General features: G+C 39.9%; 3 protein-coding genes across 3 annotated transcripts in view; 2 read left to right on the top strand and 1 right to left on the bottom strand.

The window, feature by feature from the left end:
• Positions 1 to 1,221: 1,221 nt before the first annotated feature.
• SkpA (S-phase kinase associated protein 1 SKP1-related A) lies at positions 1,222 to 6,578 on the top strand. Its single transcript, XM_080281521.1, has 4 exons — positions 1,222 to 1,302; positions 2,612 to 2,714; positions 3,831 to 4,006; positions 5,019 to 6,578. The coding sequence occupies exons 2-4, from the start codon at positions 2,612 to 2,614 to the stop codon at positions 5,226 to 5,228; spliced, it is 489 nt and encodes a 162-aa protein (XP_080137647.1). The 5' UTR covers positions 1,222 to 1,302; the 3' UTR covers positions 5,229 to 6,578.
• A 4,542-nt stretch (positions 6,579 to 11,120) lies between these two features.
• Positions 11,121 to 15,106, bottom strand: Tcs3 (Probable tRNA N6-adenosine threonylcarbamoyltransferase Tcs3). The gene is made up of 3 exons (XM_080281502.1): positions 15,001 to 15,106; positions 14,377 to 14,542; positions 11,121 to 13,461 (listed from the first exon to the last, which is right to left on the bottom strand). The coding sequence occupies exons 2-3, from the start codon at positions 14,524 to 14,526 to the stop codon at positions 12,604 to 12,606; spliced, it is 1,008 nt and encodes a 335-aa protein (XP_080137628.1). The 5' UTR covers positions 14,527 to 14,542; positions 15,001 to 15,106; the 3' UTR covers positions 11,121 to 12,603.
• Positions 15,107 to 15,583: 477 nt separating this feature from the next.
• Positions 15,584 to 20,843, top strand: part of l(1)G0020 (RNA cytidine acetyltransferase l(1)G0020) — a 31,694-nt gene continuing 26,434 nt past the window's right edge. Inside the window, exons 1-3 of the mRNA XM_080281409.1 lie at positions 15,584 to 15,626; positions 17,585 to 17,735; positions 20,171 to 20,431. Coding sequence (XP_080137535.1) covers positions 17,628 to 17,735; positions 20,171 to 20,431 — 369 coding nt within the window. The 5' untranslated portion in view covers positions 15,584 to 15,626; positions 17,585 to 17,627. The remainder of the gene's footprint in view (positions 15,627 to 17,584; positions 17,736 to 20,170; positions 20,432 to 20,843) is intronic.

The raw sequence follows: 20,843 nt of genomic DNA, 5'->3' as shown, positions 1-20,843 counted from the left end.
CTTATGCAGTTCCATTATTTTCCAGAAAAAATAAATATAATACTAATACTAATAATAATAATAAAAATTATATATATATATATATATATATATATATATATATATATATATATATATATATATATATATATATATATATATATATATATATATATATATATATATATATATATATAGTGAGTTACTGAAAAAAGTTTTAATTTGGAGTAATCTAGGGTAATTCACAGAAGTTTCTGGGGTAAAGAAAATTTTTGCTGAGCCTGAGATGCTAAAACCTAACTGCCTCAGACCCCCTCACGAGTGTTTATAACGCATCTCACTCTGAGCATACTTGGTCACTGCTGGTGAAAACTGAGCTTTGATTTTAAAAATTTGCAGTCAAAAGTTCACAGCGCATGCGCATTTTAGGGTCGGGCGACTGTTGCTAATGGAATTCCTACTGTCCTTCATTGTTCACAAGTTTACTAAGCCTTTAGTTTTCCTACTTTCGCTCATCTTCGAAAACGCGAGGTAATTAAAGAAAATTCCTTCAGAACTAAATATAAAATCTTACCTTAAGGGCAGGAGAAGGTCTAAGTGAAAGACAAAAAGCGAGAAATGTTCGCAAATATTCTCCCCCCATGGAGTGACGCCGTCCCGCCAAAAAGCTTGCATTCATGTTCGATGAAAGTGCCACAAAACAGTATGAACGAATGTACTGAATTAACGCGCAAATTGGAATGTATGATTCTCTCTCTCTCTCTCTCTCTCTCTCTCTCTCTCTCTCTCTCTCTCAGGGTGGTAATTAACTCCCCCCCCCTGCCTTTTCCCCAAGACTAGTACAGAGAAAAAGAAAAACGTGAATGACGATCTTGAAAGAAAAATTAATGTAAATTACCCTGCCTGTTCTAGATATTCTCAAGTTACTCTGATCTCAGCCTCTCACCCTAAAGTACCCCTCTTTCCCTTTATCCACCACGCTCCTCTCAGTTTCATCATGCGTATTATTTCACGTGTAATAATAATAATTTAAAACAATCATTTTCATCATTCCGCTTTTCCCATTTCAAGATGAGGTGAACTTGGATCCAAAGAACAAGAGAATACCTGACTGACAGAAATAACAAAAAGCTCTTTCGGTTAACTTATTCCAAAATTTCGATAATAATGTAAAAAGGGAACTATTGCGTTCGCAGACCCTTTGGCAAAGTGTCTGTGGAGTAGTTTGTTGCCGCCGCTCAACTTCGATTAGCTGCCGCCAGAGGACTCCACCGCTGTACGTCTGCCTGTCTCACATTACAATACGGATAAGTACTATTTAAGGTAACCCAGTGCTTATAGTTTATCATCATGTTGATATATCCTCATGGGAAGTTGTTGTAGAGGTTATCTTGATTATGTCTGTATTGATTATCCGCCTTTTGTGAAGGTGTGAGTGACAAAACGAGAGTAGCTGTTGTGTGGGAGATGTCAGGCTATTTATATAATTGAATGGAATTTTACGTCTGGTTATTATGATACTGTTTTGCGCAGTGGAGTATCAAAGATGCAGTAAGTGCCGTGTTCGGAGTTCCTTTGATACCAGCTCTAATATTTCACCAGTCAACGATAGGGCATAGGTTACCATCACATGCAGCATTGTACACAGTTTGCTTGGGAACAGCGAATGATTAATCATATCAGACAAATAAAATCCTACTAAGCTTTTGACAAGATGTCATAATGTTGCAGATGATATTTAAGTAATTGTGATTATTACCCTGATGTAGTAGCTCACATTCCCATAAAGATTTTTGCTTGGTGTGTTCCTCTCGCTATTGGCTAAACAGAAAACATGTTAGATTAACTTAGTAGTCTGTACAATACTGTATGTGCATATTGGGCATGGCAAAATTTATCCCAGTGGTATCCATACCCTTGTAATGGTGGTTAGCATTATCACCATTATGAGGGCATGTCATACTGGAAAACATACACTTTATATGATGCAGTAGAAGCACCTTACCAAATCAGTTCTTCTTCATGATAGTCTGTTACATTATTTGGATTATTTCAGGGGTGGTAAATAAACGTTTGATGTGAAATCTTTTTCCCTGATTTTAGGTATGCTTCACTTTGTCAACTCGTTAGCCTCGTCAGGGTAATGGCGGCAGGGACCGACCTAACCTAAGTGTTTAACTAAACCCAACCTAACTAGCTTAACTGTACCTAATAATTTAATCTAACCTAACCATGCATCCATTTGGGAAACAAAAACTATCTTTGATTACATTGATAAGACAGACAATTATAGGTATGGCTTAAGGAACATGCTGATAACAAGTGGGAAATTTTTTATTGGGAAAAGGTCATTTACCACCATGAAAATAGAAAAATACAGAAAAGAAAGAAGAATATGAAATGAATTGGTAAAGTCCTTTTACTGCTGCAGATAAAACATACATTTACTGTCATATCTAACAATATGATCTTCAGAGGCCTACAAATATCTCAAAGTATTATGTAACAGTTTTAGAAAGTTTTGTCAGAAATGTAGAGCGATGTTGTCAATGTTCCACGATTGCACTGTATACATACCAGTATTACTTTGTGATATTCAATGAACACTGCTAATGATGATCTTCCTGTATAGATGCCGAGTATCAAGCTTCAGAGCAGTGATGGGGATACATTCGAGGTGGATGTGGAGATCGCCAAGCAGAGTGTAACCATCAAGACTATGTTGGAGGATCTTGGTGAGTTGTGGATGGTTCTAGCAGATTGCCTGTTTAGTTCCATTACTATCTGTAAGTACCGTACAGTTTTACTGAATCCACAATACTAGTTACGGTAGCAGTGTGGAAAAATTTATCTTTCTGTAGCTAGATGCCATGTGGCTGTTTGTCTTTGAGTTAGTTGTTTTACAGGAAGGGATATTAGCCCTCCACCAACCCACTTGTTGACACATAGGGAACACTCATGGGTTGGTTAAATGGTTACCACTGCATTGTAAATGGTTTCCTTACAGGAAACCATTAGGCTTGGCACCCAGTGTAAAGCCACCTGAACAGGAAACAAGAGTAATAAGAAATGACAGGAAGGATGGAAGAAACGGGAAGAAAGGAAGGCAGACACAGTAAATGGGTGATGAAGGTGCAGGAAGAAGTAGGCAGCATTACATCAAGTGAGTGGATGATGGTTGCCACCACCAGCCACCCAAAATTTTTGATGCTTTTTACTAGATCTCTGGCTTATAAGTAAAATTGCATGTCACGATAATTTACTCTACGTTGAAGGATGCTAAACACTACCATATTGTTCTTAATTGAGTTGCTTCCACTCGATTACCATATGTAGTAAGCACTTTGGCTGAAACTGTAGAATATGCCAAGGTACCGGGTATCTTGTGAATGGAAGTACTGTGATGTGTATAATTGTTGGAATAAAATGGTTTTTGTTGTTGTGGCCTGACTCATCTGAACATGAACCTGGTGAGCAGTTGGCTGAAGTTGCCGTTCTGCACTCCACCATCCTCTACTTGGTGGATAGGCAAGATGTTGGGAGAACAGTTGTGTAACCAAGTGGGGAAAGGTAATTTACCACCATGAAAATAGAAAAATACAGAAAAGAAAGAAGAATATGAAATGAATTGGTAAAGTCCTTTTACTGCTGCAAATAAAACATACATTTACTGTCATATCTAGTGATATGATCTTCAGAGGCCTACAAATATCTCAAAGTATTATGTAACAGTTTTAGAAAGTTTTGTCAGAAATGTTGATATTGGTGCCACATCATGAATGCATCCCTCTCCAGCACCTGGTATTAGATAGGAGTGATTTAATAGATCTAATGGTATATTTTGACCACAGGAATGGATGAGGATGAGGAGGAAGTGGTGCCTCTCCCCAATGTAAATGCTGCCATCCTCAAGAAGGTGATCCAGTGGTGCTCATACCACAAGGATGACCCGCCTCTGCCTGATGATGATGACAGCAAAGAGAAGCGCACCGATGACATCTCTTCCTGGGATGCTGACTTCCTCAAGGTAGGCAGATAAATGTGCCTAGAGTTTTGTTCACATTTAAAATCTACTTGCTTTCCATATATTTCTTTTTCCCTTTAAAAGATGAGGCAATGGTAATGAATCACAATAGTTATTTCAGTATACAGTATAGCTGGCAAACATTTTGTTTCAAGATGCCAAGCACAGCTTTCATATCTTGCACAGATTTTCTTCACAGATGATCTGGCGGCATATATATATGTATATATCTCTCCATCCATCCATCACCCAATCCTATGCCGCCCCATGAGGACCGTAGGAGCCCGGGGCTAGGCAAGTTGGTCCTGATATTAAGATGAGAGTGACCAGCTTCACTCATCCCTGAGTGGCATTATGTGAGCAATAAACCCCAACATCCCCTTGGATATAAACCTACACAGGCTCAATCCGATTGGAGCGCCATAATTACCCACTAAACCATCAGGCACCATAATTGGTTTTATTGTTACCACCTAGCATAGTAAATGGTTTCCTGGTGTACAGGAAACCATTTGGCTTGTCTCTTATTGTAGAGTCACCCATAGGCAGAAGGAAGAGGAAAGAATGAAGGAAAGAAAGACAAGAGGGAGTATAAAGCCACCTGTAGGCAGAAGGGAGAGGAAAGAAGGAAGAGAGGAAAGGGCAGACACCAAAAGCAGCACTACATTGTGTGAGTGGATGGTGGGCCTCTCACCTACCACAAGTATATATGTGTGTGTGTGTGTGTGTGTGTGTGTGTGTGTATACAGGTATATGGTACATAAAACTTAATTCTTTTGGTGGCAGTGGTTTACCTCAGGTGCATAAAATTATGAGGAGATAGCCAGAATTAAGAATTAAACATGTTATCACTCTTAAAGGGTTAATGGAGATGGTTCAGTCATGATCGGTCCCCTGTTGGCTAAGTAAAACCACTAGACTTGACAAGAGATTGATGGTAGTAATAAATAAATAAAAAGATTACTGGGGTGCAGTGGTACCTAACTGTCAATACCCGTTTCACTTTTCTTTGCAGGTTGACCAGGGAACACTGTTTGAGCTGATCCTGGCAGCTAACTATCTTGATATCAAAGGTCTCTTGGATGTTACTTGCAAGACAGTGGCCAACATGATCAAAGGCAAGACTCCAGACGAGATCAGAAAAACCTTCAACATCAAGAACGATTTCACGCCTTCTGAGGAGGAACAAGTGCGCAAGGAGAATGAGTGGTGTGAGGAGAAGTAAGAGAGAGGAGAGAGATAGTGGCTGCTGGCAAAGCAAAGGGAGTGATATGGGTGGAGGAGGAGGAAGATGAAATGAGTGAGGTAGTGTGAACAGTAGGAAGATGTATGAAAGCAGTGAGAGTTATGTTGAGTGGAGGTAATAATTATTGAACTGAGAAGTAGCAACAGTGGGAAAAATGAGTATAATTTTGCATTGAAATAAACATTTTCATTTCAGAACAAACATGGATGAGTGAGTGATGTAGAAGCTGGTAGTTTAGCAAGGGTGAAGGCTACTAATCAGTGTGAGAATGGTGGATAATTGTTTAATAGACAGATGTGTATGATAAGATAAAGATCGGGTAATAGAAAGAGGAGACAACAGAATATTGTAATTGTAAAGGTAATGGGCTTGGTTCAGTATGAATTTATGTATATTGGAAGAAATAATGAAAGTGGTACCATTGCAGTTTGCAGAAATGGGAATAGTAACATTTTCAACAAGAAATGTTTAGTACTAAGACCTTATTCGTTAGCATACCACATATTGACTACATTGTGATTAAGGTTCACCTATTAGCAAGGATTTGGCTTGTAATTTTGCTTCAATCTGCTAAGCAAAATATATATTCTGGTACAAATATAATTCCATGCATTACATCAGTCCGGTACGTACAGCTGTCTTAATCCGCATGTGTAGTTCTACAAAAAGTTTATATATATTGTATTTTATTGTGGTAATGAAAAGTATTGGCATTGGATCTGAATGTATCATTATTTGTCACATGTCTAGGATAGCTGTGGCCTTATCTATCAACTAACCATGTACAGTAGGATATAATTGGCATGGCCCATTCCCAATCTAGATATTGAAATAGCACTTGCAAAAGTTTGCATTTTGATGGATAAAACTTGTCTCATCAGTGTTTAGAGGCTTAGCCTTAGATTTTCATTAGTTATGGAGGCTTTGTACAGCAGCTTTTCCTTACCAGTATATTTCTGAATATGATACATTGATATATATTCTTGTATGTCATTTATGGTGTCTATGTTTGTATAAAATAGATGTAACTAACACACAAGAATAGTACAGTATGTGCTAAATCAGTCGCTAAGGAAGGGGTGCAAGAAAGCTTCTTTAGCTGATGAAAATACGGTCTTTAGCATGAAAGGATTCTTCTGTTATATGCCATTCATATATTCTGCCAGTTTGAGTTTTATTCAGGAATTACTGTATGTGTAGACTTCATGACCCAGAGTCCTTCCCAGACTGCTGTGAAGAAGTATCATTAAGTTATTTCAGCCTCACAATCACTGAGTGATTATGTATTGTTCCATTTCCTAGTGGTTTAAATAAAAAAAAATGTATATATTCTGTCATGTCTTTAGCCTTCACACAGCCCTTTTTGGCAGTATACATTTGTATTTGTCATGCAGAAATAATTGTTTTGGTGTAGGACCAATTTATGAATAGCGCTTCATACATGAAGAAAGTACTTATTACCCTTCAGTGTGTCTACGGAAGAAATATGTGCAGCATGTGATGGGGTGTGTGGGAGGAAGAGAAGACGGAGGGGGGTGCAAGGAACAGCATGGTGGAATGAAGAGGTGAGACAGGCTTTGGCACAAAAGAAGAAAGCATACAATGAATGGATGAGAAATAGGGACATGGAAGAAGTTGAGAGGCGGAAGAGAGAGTTACATGTAGAAAGAAAGAGAGGTGAAAAGATTAGTAAGAGAGTGGATGAGGAATTTGGAAGGAATTTGAGTGTAAAGTGGAGAGACTGTCAGAAAATGTTCTGGAAAGAGGTGAAGAGAGTAAGACGGTGGAAGTGAGGTTAGCAGGGGAGTGAAAGATAAAAATGGTAGATTACTCGTGGAGAAGGGAGAAAAAGTGAGCAGATGGAGAGAACACTTTAAGGAATTGTTGAACATACAGGATGGATGTAATGCGAGTATAAGTGGCTGGGAGAAGGAGGGAGGTGAGAAGACAGGAAGAAATCAGTAGGATAGAAGTTGTGGAAGCAATGAAGAAAGTTAAATTGGGGAAAGCCCCAGGAATTGATGGAGTGTGTGGTGAAATGCTGAAGCATGGGGGAGAGATAGTAGTAGAATTGATGTGGAAGATGTGCAGATTGGCCTGGGAGGAAGGTAGAGTCCTGGAGGATTGGAAGTCAGGTATAATTATTCCCTTGTACAAAGGAAAAGGGGGAAAAAGAAGTGTGTGGTAATCATAGGGGCATTTGTCTTCTTAGTATAATAGGAAAAGTGTATGGTAGGATACTTATTGACAGTTAGAGAAAGAATAGAGGAATTAGTTGGAGAAGAACAGGGAGGCTTTAAGAAGGGAAGAGGTTGTGTAGATCAGATATTCATTCTTAGATCTTTAGTGGAAAAGTTTCTAGAGAAGGGAAAGAAGTTGTATGCGGCTTTCATGGATTTGGAGAAAGCATATGACAGGGTGGATAGACAAGGATTGTGGAAAGTATTAAGAATATATGGAGTAGACGGAAAGTTGTTGAATGCTGTGAAGAGTATGTATGATGGTGCTAAGGCTGCAGTGCGTGTGGATGGTGAACTAAGTGAATTTTTCTCTTTGAAGGTTGGGTTGAAACAGGGATGTGTCATGTCTCCATGGTTGTTCAATCTGTTCATGGATGGGGTAATAAAAGAGGTACAATGTAGGGTTGTGGATGTTGGAGTGGCCCTGGTGAGAGAGGATAGTGTTTGGAAACCCCCTGTACTGTTGTTTGCAGATGATACTGTGTTGTTGAGTGAAGACGAAGGGGAGCTGCAAGGCTTGGTGGAAGAGTTTGGGAGAGTGTACAAGAAACGAAATCTAAAGTGAATGTAGGGAAGAGTAAAGTGATGGTCTTTGAGAGAGGTGAAGTCAGTGAATGTACAGCGAGGTTGGATAGTGAGGAATTGGAAAATGTGAGTACGTTTAAGTATTTGGGTAATGTGATGAGTAAGGATAGAGGTTTGGAGGGTGAAGTGCTTGAAAGGGTACAGCAGAGAAGAAGGGTTGCTGGTTCTTTGAAAACAGTGATAAGAAACAGGGAAGTGAGCATGGAAGTGAAAAAGTTACTACATGACAGTATTGTGATACCAACTCTAACGTATGGAAGTGAAGCTTGGACGTTGTTGGAAGGACACAAGTCAAGAGTGAGAGCAGTGGAAATGAGTTATTTAAGAGGAGCCTGCTGAGTCACGTGGAGAGACAGGCTGACAAATGAGGATATAAAGGAGCGTTGTGGTGTGGATGTGGATGTGATAGGATGTGTTATGAGGAACACACTGAGGTGGTTTGGCCATGTGGAGAGGATGGAGGGTGAAAGACTGACAAAGAGAGTGTATGTGAGTGAGGTGGAGGGGCGGAAGAGGGAGGGGGAGGCCGAGGATGAGATGGAGGGATGAGGTGGAGAGGTATATGAGAGAGGGGGGTGTGAGTTGGGAGCAGGGCAGTGAAGTGGCGGGAGACAGGACGACGTGGAGGCGATTTATTTGTGGCCACCCCAAACGGGATTGAGGCGTCTGGCAATAGATAGATAGATAGTGTCTACGGGATCTGCCTTGATGCAAGCCAAGCGTACTTATATTGGTTGATATTGAGTGAGAGATATACTTGATCCTTGCTGGTATCTGCCATTGTCCAAGTGATAAATGCTAACTTCCCATAGATAGTATTTTAAGGGATTAAAAATATTACGCTAACCATTTAACTACACAATTGTAAGCTCTCCTCTCACTCCCGATTCATTGCCAAAGTGCAAAAACTGAAATCTGGAAAATAAACATCTGAAATACGGAAAATTACCTTGGAGATTTTTTCAAGTTGAGCCTTTTTAAAAGATTCAACTAGTTCATTACATACTTAACTGGTAAAAAGCTCTTTTTTAGCTGAACCTTGTGGTAGGTGAGGGTGCTAATCATCCACTTGCTCAATGTAGTGCTGCTCTTGAGTGGCTGCCCTTTCCTCTCTTAATTCCTTCCTCTTCTGTCTTTCCCTCATTCTTTCCTCCTCCTCCTCCTGTCTATAGGTGACTCTACACTGAGTGACAAGCCAAATGGTTTCCTGTATACCAGGAAACCATTTACTATGCTGGGTGGTAACCATATAACTGAATTACAGCACCTGGTGGTTTTGTGGGTAACTAACGCACTCCAGTCAGACTGAGCCGGTGCAGGTTTATATCCAGGGAATGGTTGTGGTTTATTGCTCAGGTAATGCTACTTAGGGATGAGTGAGGCTGGTCACTCTCATCTTAACCTGCCCCATGCCAATGCTGTACATGTACGTCGGCCCGTATATGTGCGGATAGTGCCACTGACATACATGTACCTCAGCAACTTGATATACATGTACAGTATTTGCCAAAATTCAAAAATTCAAATTAGGCACCAAGAAATCAGCAGGGATATTCCTGCACCTCTCTGGGCCTTCCCAACAAGAGTGTTTTTGGCTTGAATAGCATAGTTACCAATGAAGAAATTGAAGATCTACCTCAACTCAATGGGTGTTGGAGGCAACTGATAAAGTCTATGGGCACTACTCTGAAGTTTCCAGCCGCCTAGTCAGAGAGAAACAACCTCAAAATCGACCTAAATGGCTTCTGTGAGTACTTTTATGGTTGTTCTCCATGTTTTCTCATCATTTCTAACCTATCTAGCTAAAAAAAAAAAAAAAGAAAAGAAAAAAAAAAGAATACTGGCTGGCACCATGGCTCCATGAGGGTCCAAAATCTGCTGCCACTCTGCGGGTCAAATGTCAAGATCAACTTCCATAGCCCCAGGCTCCTCATGGGGCAACACAGGATTAGATGTTGTATGTATGATGAACTGAACCAACCCTGAATTCAAACTATGTATGTACAGTACGCTCGCGTCCAACACGCGTTTGTCCAGAACAAATTTGCGTCCAGCACAGAGAGCAAAAAATTAGTATGATTTAATTACTGTAACACTGGTGCATTAGCACAACACGAACGAAGCTCCGAGAAGTGGGCTAAATCTGCAGAGTTCACCTCTAGCACGATCACCCCTGGTCCAACACGGTCATACTGGATGTTCCAGTGATACTGACAGCCAATCAAAACTTCCGATCAAGTAGCCTCCCCTGCCTGCTATTGTGACGTGATCGTGATGTCACCCAATTAAAAACGCTTCTGCTCTCACATGATGTTGTAAATTTCTCCCGCCATAGTGCCACTCAGTTGCATAATTCACATTGGAAGGTGCTTTTTTCTCGCTGCATTTTCTGCCCTTGCTACTGCATTTTACCATGCTCACGATGCCTAGGAAGCCTTCTGAGAACCCCAAGTAGTGGCGGCACCTCCCTCAGGCCACCAAGCTAGAAATCATCAAGAGGTAGAAGAAAGAGGAGAGGAATGTGGACATTGCCAAGACCTATGACATGAATGAAGCCAGCATGAGGACCATAATCCTGGCAGCAGTGAAGGCTTACGAGTGCTAGGACAGGCAGAAGCAGGACCTTCCGTGGATGTGGACAAGGACAGTGATTCTGAGTGTGATTTTGAAGGATTTATGAGGGAGTTGAGGAGGAGCAGCAGCCATTACCTGCTAGTGACGCCAGCAGACATCCTCCGAGGACCCAGTAGGACTACCTACAGCCTCGGATACCACCTTCCATACTCAGCAAGCCCACCAACACTATCCTAAAAGGTTAGCTATCATTCATAGTACAGTACCATTTATTATAATTACAGTAGTACCAATATATGTATAGGTATATGGTATGTATTTAGGGTGTCATTTCCTAGGGTTGCTGATATAATTCATTTTTCCCCATAAGCTCTGTTGTTTGTCCAACACATTTTTGGTCCAACATGGGACCCGTACATGACAATATTACTGTGTTGGACGCGAGGGTACTGTACTCCATTCTGTTGTACATCACTACTAATGAAACAACAACAAGGAAGAATTAAGAACTGCTTGTAAGAGTGTCAGACAGGATTTAAATTAACTAAAGTTGTTAGGTAAAAGTAAAGACAGAGATACCTGTACAGATGACATTACAGCTGACTTTTTCTAACCCATTCACTTCACGATGTATCTAATGCTGAATGAAACAGTCTATCATTAGCCAGAATAAAGAATAATTTAATCATACTGAAGAGGTTATTAAATAAAAGGACAAAGTTTAAAAATGCTGGTTTAATTTACACCCAAAGTGAATATACAGGGTGCTTAAAAGGTCTGGAAATGGTAAATAATAATATAATACTTGAAACAAACTCATTTAACATTTATTACACGTACAAAATGAGCTCCACCACAACCAATGCACTGGTCAATAACATTACCTTCCATTCCTCAATTTCCAGACCTCTAGCCCCTCTTCACATTAGTGAACCTTATTAAGAAGTATTGCAGTTTATTAGCAGTTGTAATATTTACTTCCAGGAATACAGTTTCCCTATTCATGGGAGGGGCTAAAAAAAAAAAAAAATAAAAAAATCCAGTATATATTGCATTACAATATATCAACAAAAGCAGGTCAACTCAGGTCTATTTTTTCAGTCAATTTAAGGTGTTTCAGATCACTTCTGGCTCAAGCCTAAAGATTTGCAAAGAAAATCAGCTTATTGTTGAAATACTGTAATATAAAGTAAGATCTTTCAGGTCCCTCCAAGTTCACATCAAGTCAAGGCTATGTAGAGGTGTACCATTAAATCTGACTTGTGGATGCAATGGTTCTGTGATGTGTCAGCTTGTTTTCAGGATCTGGCTGGAATTTGCAGAGTGTGTATGTGGGATGGTGGTGGGTGTTTGGTTAAGACAGGGAGTGTACTCTGTGATGGTTAGCAATGTAGGCTGGCTGGCAGCTGCTGCAGTCACTTTACAAATCACATCAGAGCAGAACTGGGTGGGACGGGCTGGATGAGAAGTGCAGCACAGTATACCATGGGAAAGTTGATTCTATAGGTCACCCAGATTTCAACTGTACAGTTGATGGGAAAACATAAAATAAATGTGTTGAGAATATCTGCTGTTATGTAATCTTCACTACAATTTCTTTTGCCATGTAACTGATTACAATTTTTATTGTCATTCAGTATGGCAACAAATATTACTCTGATTACTGCATCCAGTTGTAATGTCTGGCCACAATGAATTTGCACTTTGTCCCTCTGAACAATGGGATGTATTAACCCTTTGGCTGCAGTGAGTTTCTAAGAATGGCATAAAATTGCCTGACATTCACCAGAATAATAATGAAGTTATTTTATTCCTGGCAAAATGTTGATCATAATGACTTTCTAACATTTGGATGCCTTACATTTTTCTTGATCACAATAAAATTACCCTATATGATTGTAGCTGGAATATACTGCAAAGTATGTACAGTAGAACAAATGAGTCACCACAGAAAGTTAGTCTCTCCAGGTGACAGGTACATCGTCTGTTCTGTACCTTTGAGTAACCCAAGTATCAGCTAAAGGTGTGGTGGTACCAGTCTTGAACATTAGATACCCAGCCTGTGCAATCATGGCACCATTGTCTATGCAAAAGCTTTCATCAGTAGCATACAATTTGGCACCTCGCTCCTCACACATCTTTCCCATCATTTCCTGTAACCTTATGTTACACCCAACACCACCACAGATTAAGACTTCTTGAGATCCACAGTGTGCCATTGCTCTTTCAGTGGTTTCCACTAGCATGGCAAAGACAGTCTCCTGAAGTGAAAAACAAAGATCTGCCTTAGTGTATTGGCCAGTTTTAAGCAGTTTTTCTACACGTTCCTCTAAAAATGACAAGATGCCTGAGAAGGACACATCCATCCCCTTTACACAATAAGGGAGAGTCAAGTACTTTTTACCCTTTTTGGCCATTTGTTCTATGTTATAGCCTGGACTGGGGTTATTTGAGAGCATCAGGATTCTTGCAAATCTATCTAAACAGTTACCTACAGCAATATCAATAGTTTCACCAAATATTCTGTATTTTCTCTCAAGGTAGGCTATTATCTGTGTGTTTCCTCCACTGACATAGAGAACAGTTGGATTATCAGCACCTGTGATGAGCCTGCCCATTTCTATGTGTCCAATACAGTGGTTGACTGCTACAATGGGTTTGTCCCAGAGCTGAGCAATTGTTCTGGCTACTACTGCTACGCTGATGAGTGGAGCTGCCATCCCTGGACCTTTGGTGTAGGCCACTGCATCTATTTGCTGCGGGGTGACATCTGCCTCTGCCAAAGCTTTGTGCAAGACTTCCAACACATGTGCCTGTTATAAAAGATTACTGTAAATAGTGTGTTTGATCAGAAACACACGTGCCTATTATAACAGATTACAGTAAGTTGTGTGTTCCATCAGAAACATATGTGCCTGTTATAACTGATTACAGTAAATAGTGTGTCCCACCAGAAACACAGGTGCCTGTTATAACAGATTACAGTAAATAGTGTATTCCACCAAATTTTTTTTTTTTTTTTTTTTTTTTTTTAAGCATCATGTACAGTGCTTAACAATACAGACACTACCTAGTTTACAGAAGCTGCCATTAACACTGCTAGTCTAATCCTGGTGTGGTGCTGTAAACCATAAGGGGGGCATGGACCCCTACACTGTATGTGCTGTAATGTACTTGTTGGAAAATACCACAGAAGCAGTTCCTTACCTGTGGTTGAAGAGTCTGCCCAGTCAGACAGACTAGGATTAAGTAACAACAACTAAAGGGTTGGAAACACTGTAGCTGCACAAGATAGTTTAAATTTCACTACGCACTCAGATCTGTACAAGATTATTCAATTAAGAATTCCTTACTAAATATTTGAAGAATATCGGTACTGCAGATTAGCTTAACCCCTTCCATCTGACAACATGTATTCTATTCTAATGATTCTATAGGCAGATGATTTATACACCTTAAGATGGGTTTTTTAAACTGGAGGGGTCTCATGACATTTATTTTATTTTAATGTTTCTACTGGCAGATGATTTATTCAAACCGGAGGGTTTAGATGTAGCCTTCATTACATCCTACACTACTCAGGGTTTCTCCTAAGCTGAATATAACTGTCCAGAAGTAGCACGAATAAACTGAAAAAGACATTACCAAATTAATCCCTTCATTACACTGACATACATCTAGTTACGGTATAATTTTCCTACTACAAGACAATTTTAATCTACACTAACCTGATGGTGCTTGGCTGTGTCATGTGGGACAAAGCCTTGTCCTGGTGGTGTGATGTAAGTGCGGCGAGGATTGGACAACACTTTGCCATCTTGCACTATTCCTATACCAATTTTGTTTGCACTCCCTTCCAGTCCAATGACAATCACCATCCTTATAACTATGAACCTGAAAAAAAAAAAAAAAAAAATCTTTATACTGGAGTACCTCTTCTGCCAGTTTTGTTTGAACTTCCAGCCAGTTCTATGACACTCTCCAACCATACACATAACATCATCATTACCATCATCATCCAGACTTCCTTTCCCACCCAAGGGCAGGGTGAGGAGTAGCAACGCCCAAATAGCCAAAGTTTGTCCAATTCAATGGGCCACGCTTCCATTCACTCATCATTCAACCCCATGGAATCCTGGCTCCATCTGACATGCCACCACATACTGTTGTTTCACATATACCTATCCGATAGAGTCAATTCAAACACTGTCATGTTAAAAAAAGCTGTCAAATCCCAGGTCACACGTCTGACTGTAGATAGACAGTACAGCAAAATACTGATTCCATCAGCATCGCTGGGCAAAGGGCCTTTCACATGCTGTATCTGGTCAGAGTAAATCTCAGCTACTTACAAATCAATGAAAATGATAAAGCAGCAGCCGACAGACGGATTCCTGTTGACCAAAGGAACCTCTACACTCAGTGTATCGGAAAGACCAATTGGTGAATCTTCTTCTTCTTCTGAGTGGTTTGGAATGTCGGCCAGCACAAGGTACCTACAGACTTGGCACAGTCAGACCACTTGTTTACATACAAAGCCTTCTCCACAAGTAACGTTCTTTTAATATCAATTGACTCTTATTTTTGTAATTTGAGAAACGTATCATTATGTCAGACAAATCAGTAAGACATAACAGTTTAATGAAACATGTTTATTTTTTATTAAATTCGTCAGCAGCTATGAAGAATCATAAAAAACTAATAACATTATTTCTTTAAAAGGAGTGTGGAACGGCAGCTATTCACGAACGTACACAGCTCTTTACTGCTACACGTGTGAGGGGAAGGAGCTTGTGATAGTACTTGGACGTTTAGTTGATGCCTAGTATCCATGAGGAGTTTGAAGTATACGTGTGATTTCTTGAGGAACGCGAATCATTGCCTACAAAGGACTGATAGGGCTCAATCAGGGCTTTCTTCTCCAGTGTGGTCCTTCACCCGCAAGAAGGAGAAGAGTCATATTCAGCTTTTAGAAATGGTAGTGCATTATTTTCCTGTTATGTGTATGAAATGTGAATTCTTGAACGTTTTGCCAATTCCTCTTATCTGTCTATCTATTGCTAGACGCCTCAATCCCGTTCGGGGTGGCCACAAACAAATCGCCTCCACGTTGCCCTGTCCCCTGCCATTTCACTGCCCTGCTCCACATCCCCCTCTCTCATATACCTCTCCACCCCATCCCTCCATCTCATCCTGGGCCTCTGCCTCCCTCTCCCCCCTTCCACCTCACTCACATACACTGTCTTCGTCAGTCTTTCACCCTCCATCCTCTCCACATGGCCAAACCACCTCAGTATATTCCTCCTAACGCTTCTTATCACATCCACATCCACACCACAATGCTCCTTTATATCCCCATTTGTCAGCCTGTCTCTCCATGTGACTCCACAGGCTCCTCTTAAATAACTCATTTCCACTGCTCTCACTCTTGACCTTCCAACAACGTCCAAGCTTCACTTCCATACTTTAGAGTTGGTATCACAATACTGTCATGAAGTATCTTTTTCACTTCCATGCTCACTTCCATGTTTCTTATCACTGCTTTCAAGGAACCAGCAACCTTTCTTCCCTGTTGTACCCTTTCAAGCACTTCACCCTCCAAACCTCCATCCTTACTCATCACATTACCCAAGTTTTTTTATTTTTTATTTTTTTTTTAATTTATTTTTTTTTTTATGTGTCCGACTCTGGGCTAAGGCTTCAGGGCCTATATCTTGGGGGCAGTAGCCTATCCTTAGGCCCAGTAGTCCTCCTACACCTCCACATGTCACCACTTCGGCTCTAACACCCACCGTCCATATTGAGTACATGCTAGGGTACATTTTCCAGTTCCTCACCATCCAACCTCGCTGTACATTCACTGACTTCACCTCTCTCAAAGACCATCACTTTACTCTTCCCTACATTCACCTTTAGATTCCGTTTCTTACACGCTCTCCCAAACTCATCCACCAAGCCTTGCAGCTCCTCTTCGTCTTCACCCAACAACACGGTATCATCTGCAAACAACAGTACATGGAGTTTCCAAACACTACCCTCTCTCACCAGGGCCACTCCAACATCCACTACCTTACCTTGTACCTCTTTTATTACCCCATCCATGTACAGATTGAACAAACATGGAGACATGACACATCCCTGTTTCAACCCAACCTTCAAAGAGAAAAATTCACTCAGTTCACCATCCACACGCACTGCAGCCTTAGCACCATCGTACATACTCTTCACAGCATTCAACAATTTTCCATCTACTCGATATATTCTCAATACAGTACTTTCCACAATCCTTGTCTATTGACCCTGTCATTCCTCTTTTCGCTGGTTAGATTTCTAGACTTTTTTTTTTTTTTCATCGTGCCGTTATTCATTTAGGCTGACACGAGTTCAATAGAAATAACAATATACCAGTGTTAAAACTGGCAAATGTGGCTTTCACTGTTCGGTTATGTTTTGTAAGGCTCCACAACATTTTTATAAGTACCATATTACTTTGGTAATAAGGTTATGATTTAATAAGAGTTGCATAAGTTTATTGGATAATCACATTATTCAGTGATGTGCACAAACAAAAGCCATGAGTGAAGCTTTATTGTGCAACCTACCTTTCCCTTTTTCCCGTTGCCAATGAGGCTTGTTGAAACTTAGATGCTTTGTGACGGAATTGACATATACACTGCATATTCAATTACTGTATAAAGAAAAGCATTTTCCAGTAGCCCATCATGATATGTAGGGACTAAATACTGTAGAGTGTGTTTCTGAAAACTGCACTGTAGTTTTCTGATCAAGGTAATGCAACAGCAGCATGTTTTGATAATGCTGTATGTTGGTAAAGTGGTCTTGAGTATTGATTTGAATCTTAGTCCATATGATAGAGTACCAGTATTTGTATTCAGTACTGTACTGTAATAATTTGTACCTATTTTTTCTTCACAGATACCTGTATTTTTCAGCCTGTAATATTATTCAGTTGTTAAATATGGTGAAGCGAAAGATCGACAACCGAATTCGGATCCTAATTGAAAATGGAGCAGCCCAAGGCCATCGGACTCTGGTGGTGTTGGTGGGAGACAAAAGCCGTGATCAGGTACTGTAATATAGTGCAACTCACTTTCAGGTCTTCAGCTAATCTCACTCTTGACTCAGTAACTCAAGAATGCAACACTGGCATATTTCACTAGCCCTGCTTTTCAGTTGTTTTTATATTTCTAAGCATGAAGGGTAATATGAAGTGAATTACAGGAAGAGATGTTTGTAATTGTCAGAAAAACACCCATGCTAGTAGCATCACATCAATCTTGAATGAGATATCTCAGGCTTTTTTTTTTTTTTTTTTTTTTTTTTTTTTTAATAACTGCTACTTCTTCCTTAGTCTTTATCATTCTTTTTCTGTGCCTGCCCTCCTCTCTTCCTATTTCTCCCATCTTTCCTGTCACCTATTGCTTTTCTTTCCTTTACAGATGGCTTTACATTGAGTGACAAGCCAAATGGTTTCCTGTAAGCCAAGAAACCATTTACAACACTGGGTGGTAACCATATAATCAAACCATACGTGCTCCCTACATGTAAACAAGTGGGTTGGTGGAGGGTTAGTGTCCTCCCTGTAAAACAAATAACTCAAAGTCAAATGGCCACCCCTTATAGGATTATGGCGTCTGTCAATAGATAGATAGATAGTATTATATTAGCACTAAAGCAGGGATATGTGAAGTTGTGTGACACCATCTGTTATATATGGCAAGACTATTGAGCCCCCAGAAGTGAGTTGTCAAATGTCAACCCTGGGTTGTCATTATTAAAAAAATTCATTCATTCATTCATCCATTATCTAATCCAGTATCGCCCCATGAGGGGCATAGGAGCCCAGGACTAGGCAAGTTGGTCCTGACATTTAAGATGAGTGACTTGCCTCACTTATCCAAAGTGGCATAATGTGAGTAGTAAGCCCCGACCATCCCTTGGATATAAACTTGCACTGACTCAATCTGATTGGAGTGCCATAATTACCCACTAAACCACCAGGTTCCATAATTTGGTTATATGGTCACCACCAGTGTAGTAAATGGTTTCCTGGTGCACAGGAAACCATTGGCATGTCACTCAGTATAGAGTCACCTGTAGACAGAAGGAAGAGGAAAGAAAGAGAGAAGAGGAAGGAAGGAAGGAAGAGAGGAAAGGGCAGGCAACCGAGAGTAGCACTACATCAGATGGCGAGCATCCCCACAAAATAGTAATACAGTAGCAAGTAATTATATTAAACAGAACACTTCAGCCCTTGTATACTGGTACTGTTTACTGTATATACTGTATTGTATAGGATTATATTTAAGAAGTAGCTGCCATACCTGTAGGTTCAAGCAAGTTCTGGAATCAATAAAATGAGCCCAAGGCCCTTACACTCCTGGTGAAGCAGTAAAGAATTGGATAATGGATAAGGGATGGATACAGTAGAAGCCTTGAAATACATGCATCTCAATAAAACATTATTTATTTGGGAATGTTCACCTAGCTATTAATTTTGTGTGCTTTCAAGAAATGTACAAGTGATATATTTAATTGCATTGGAATTAGTTGAGGCGAATTTTTATGGGATTATGGCGTCTGGCAATAGATAGATAGATAGATAGATAGAATTTTTTTTAGTGACACAGAAAAATACAGTACACAATAAAACCTCACTATAATGGATTAATCGGGGCCCAAGCCCTTCCGAGAAAAGCAAAATTCCATTAAAAACAACATCTGGACTTCCCACTGCTAACCCGGACTTTTTCTGATTTATCGGACATTAGTCCGGATCGCACCAACAGTTTTTAAACAGTTTTCACTGCCATTGCAGCACTGTACTGTATTATACCTTCACTACAATAATCAAATGGTATAATATATATATATATACAGTATATATTAATACGGTACTGTACTCCACACCGCTAAACATGTCATTTATTTACCTTATTGTGGTGAACATAGCTGAAGTGGTCAGGCATGCCAGACTGCTTCAGGCTTTTTCGGACTTTTTCCAGTATATAAGAATTTAGTCTGGTAGCTCCTCGATTCTGATAAAAGCGATTTCCGGTCTATTGAAGTCCGTTATATTGAGGTTTTACATATAGGTGACAACTGACAAGTGTTTATATGAACTGAGTTAAAATATCACTGCTGTTCTGTTACTAGTACTTTTATGTGGCAGATGTTGTGAATTGCCTTCATAGAGAAAAATACACCCCCAGAAAATATGGGCAGATAATTAGGCTGTTTATGTGGAACCAGGATTCTGAGGGATTGAAGGATGTGTGAATGAGTGTCAGGCCCATTTCCAGGGGGAATGCTGTTGATAATTCTCTCACTTTTGTACTTCTGTCTTTCCATGTTTTCTGGATCTTGCCACACTTCATTCTAGATGGGGGAAAAAAGGTCAAGGTGGTGATGATTTTTACATTGATATATAGTTTGTAAGTTGGTGGGACATACAGCTTATTTGAATATACCATAACTACAACATTGTACCTGTTGTTTCAGGTCGTGTTCTTGCACCATATGCTGTCCAAATCAAGTCTAAAGCAAGCAAATGTGTTGTGGTGCTATAAGAAGGAGCTGACATTCTCATCACACAGACGTAAACGGATGAAGCAACTCAAGGCAAGATTGCGGGCAGGCCAGGCTGAAATTAATGAAGACGACCCATTTGAAATGTTTGTCTCCATGACAGAGATCCGTTACTGTTTTTACAAGGAGACACACAAGATCCTTGGAAATACCTTTAAGATGTGTGTCTTGCAGGTGTGGACATTATACAGTATAATTATCGTTAAGTTTTCAGCAGATATTGATTTTTTTTTTTTTTTTTTTTTGGGGGGGGGGGAATGCAGTGCCAGGAAATTAACCTGTTGAGTCAGGTGATGTATTCTGTTGGTCTGTTCTTAATATCTCCAGATAATTTTTTTTAATTTTAGGAAAGACTTTTGTAATGAAAGGGACACTGAAAGTAGCATTTAACACCTCTGTTGAGAAAAGTTTCTCCCAAGCCCAATAAAAGTATCTGAGGATAGTAAAAATAAAATTAAAAGAATTTTAAAAATCATCTGTATGGATTATTTAAGATATGGAGTACAGTAGCTCGTAACTGAATTTTTCTGTTTTTATATACAAATGTTTCCCAGACTTTGTACAAATGCAGGATATTGGATTACTG

This window comes from Coenobita brevimanus, chromosome 89 (assembly GCF_032717465.1).
Source record: "Coenobita brevimanus isolate Jiangsu-jjx chromosome 89, ASM3271746v2, whole genome shotgun sequence".
Lineage (NCBI taxonomy): Eukaryota > Metazoa > Arthropoda > Malacostraca > Decapoda > Coenobitidae > Coenobita > Coenobita brevimanus.
This window is presented reverse-complemented; position numbering and strand designations above follow the sequence as displayed.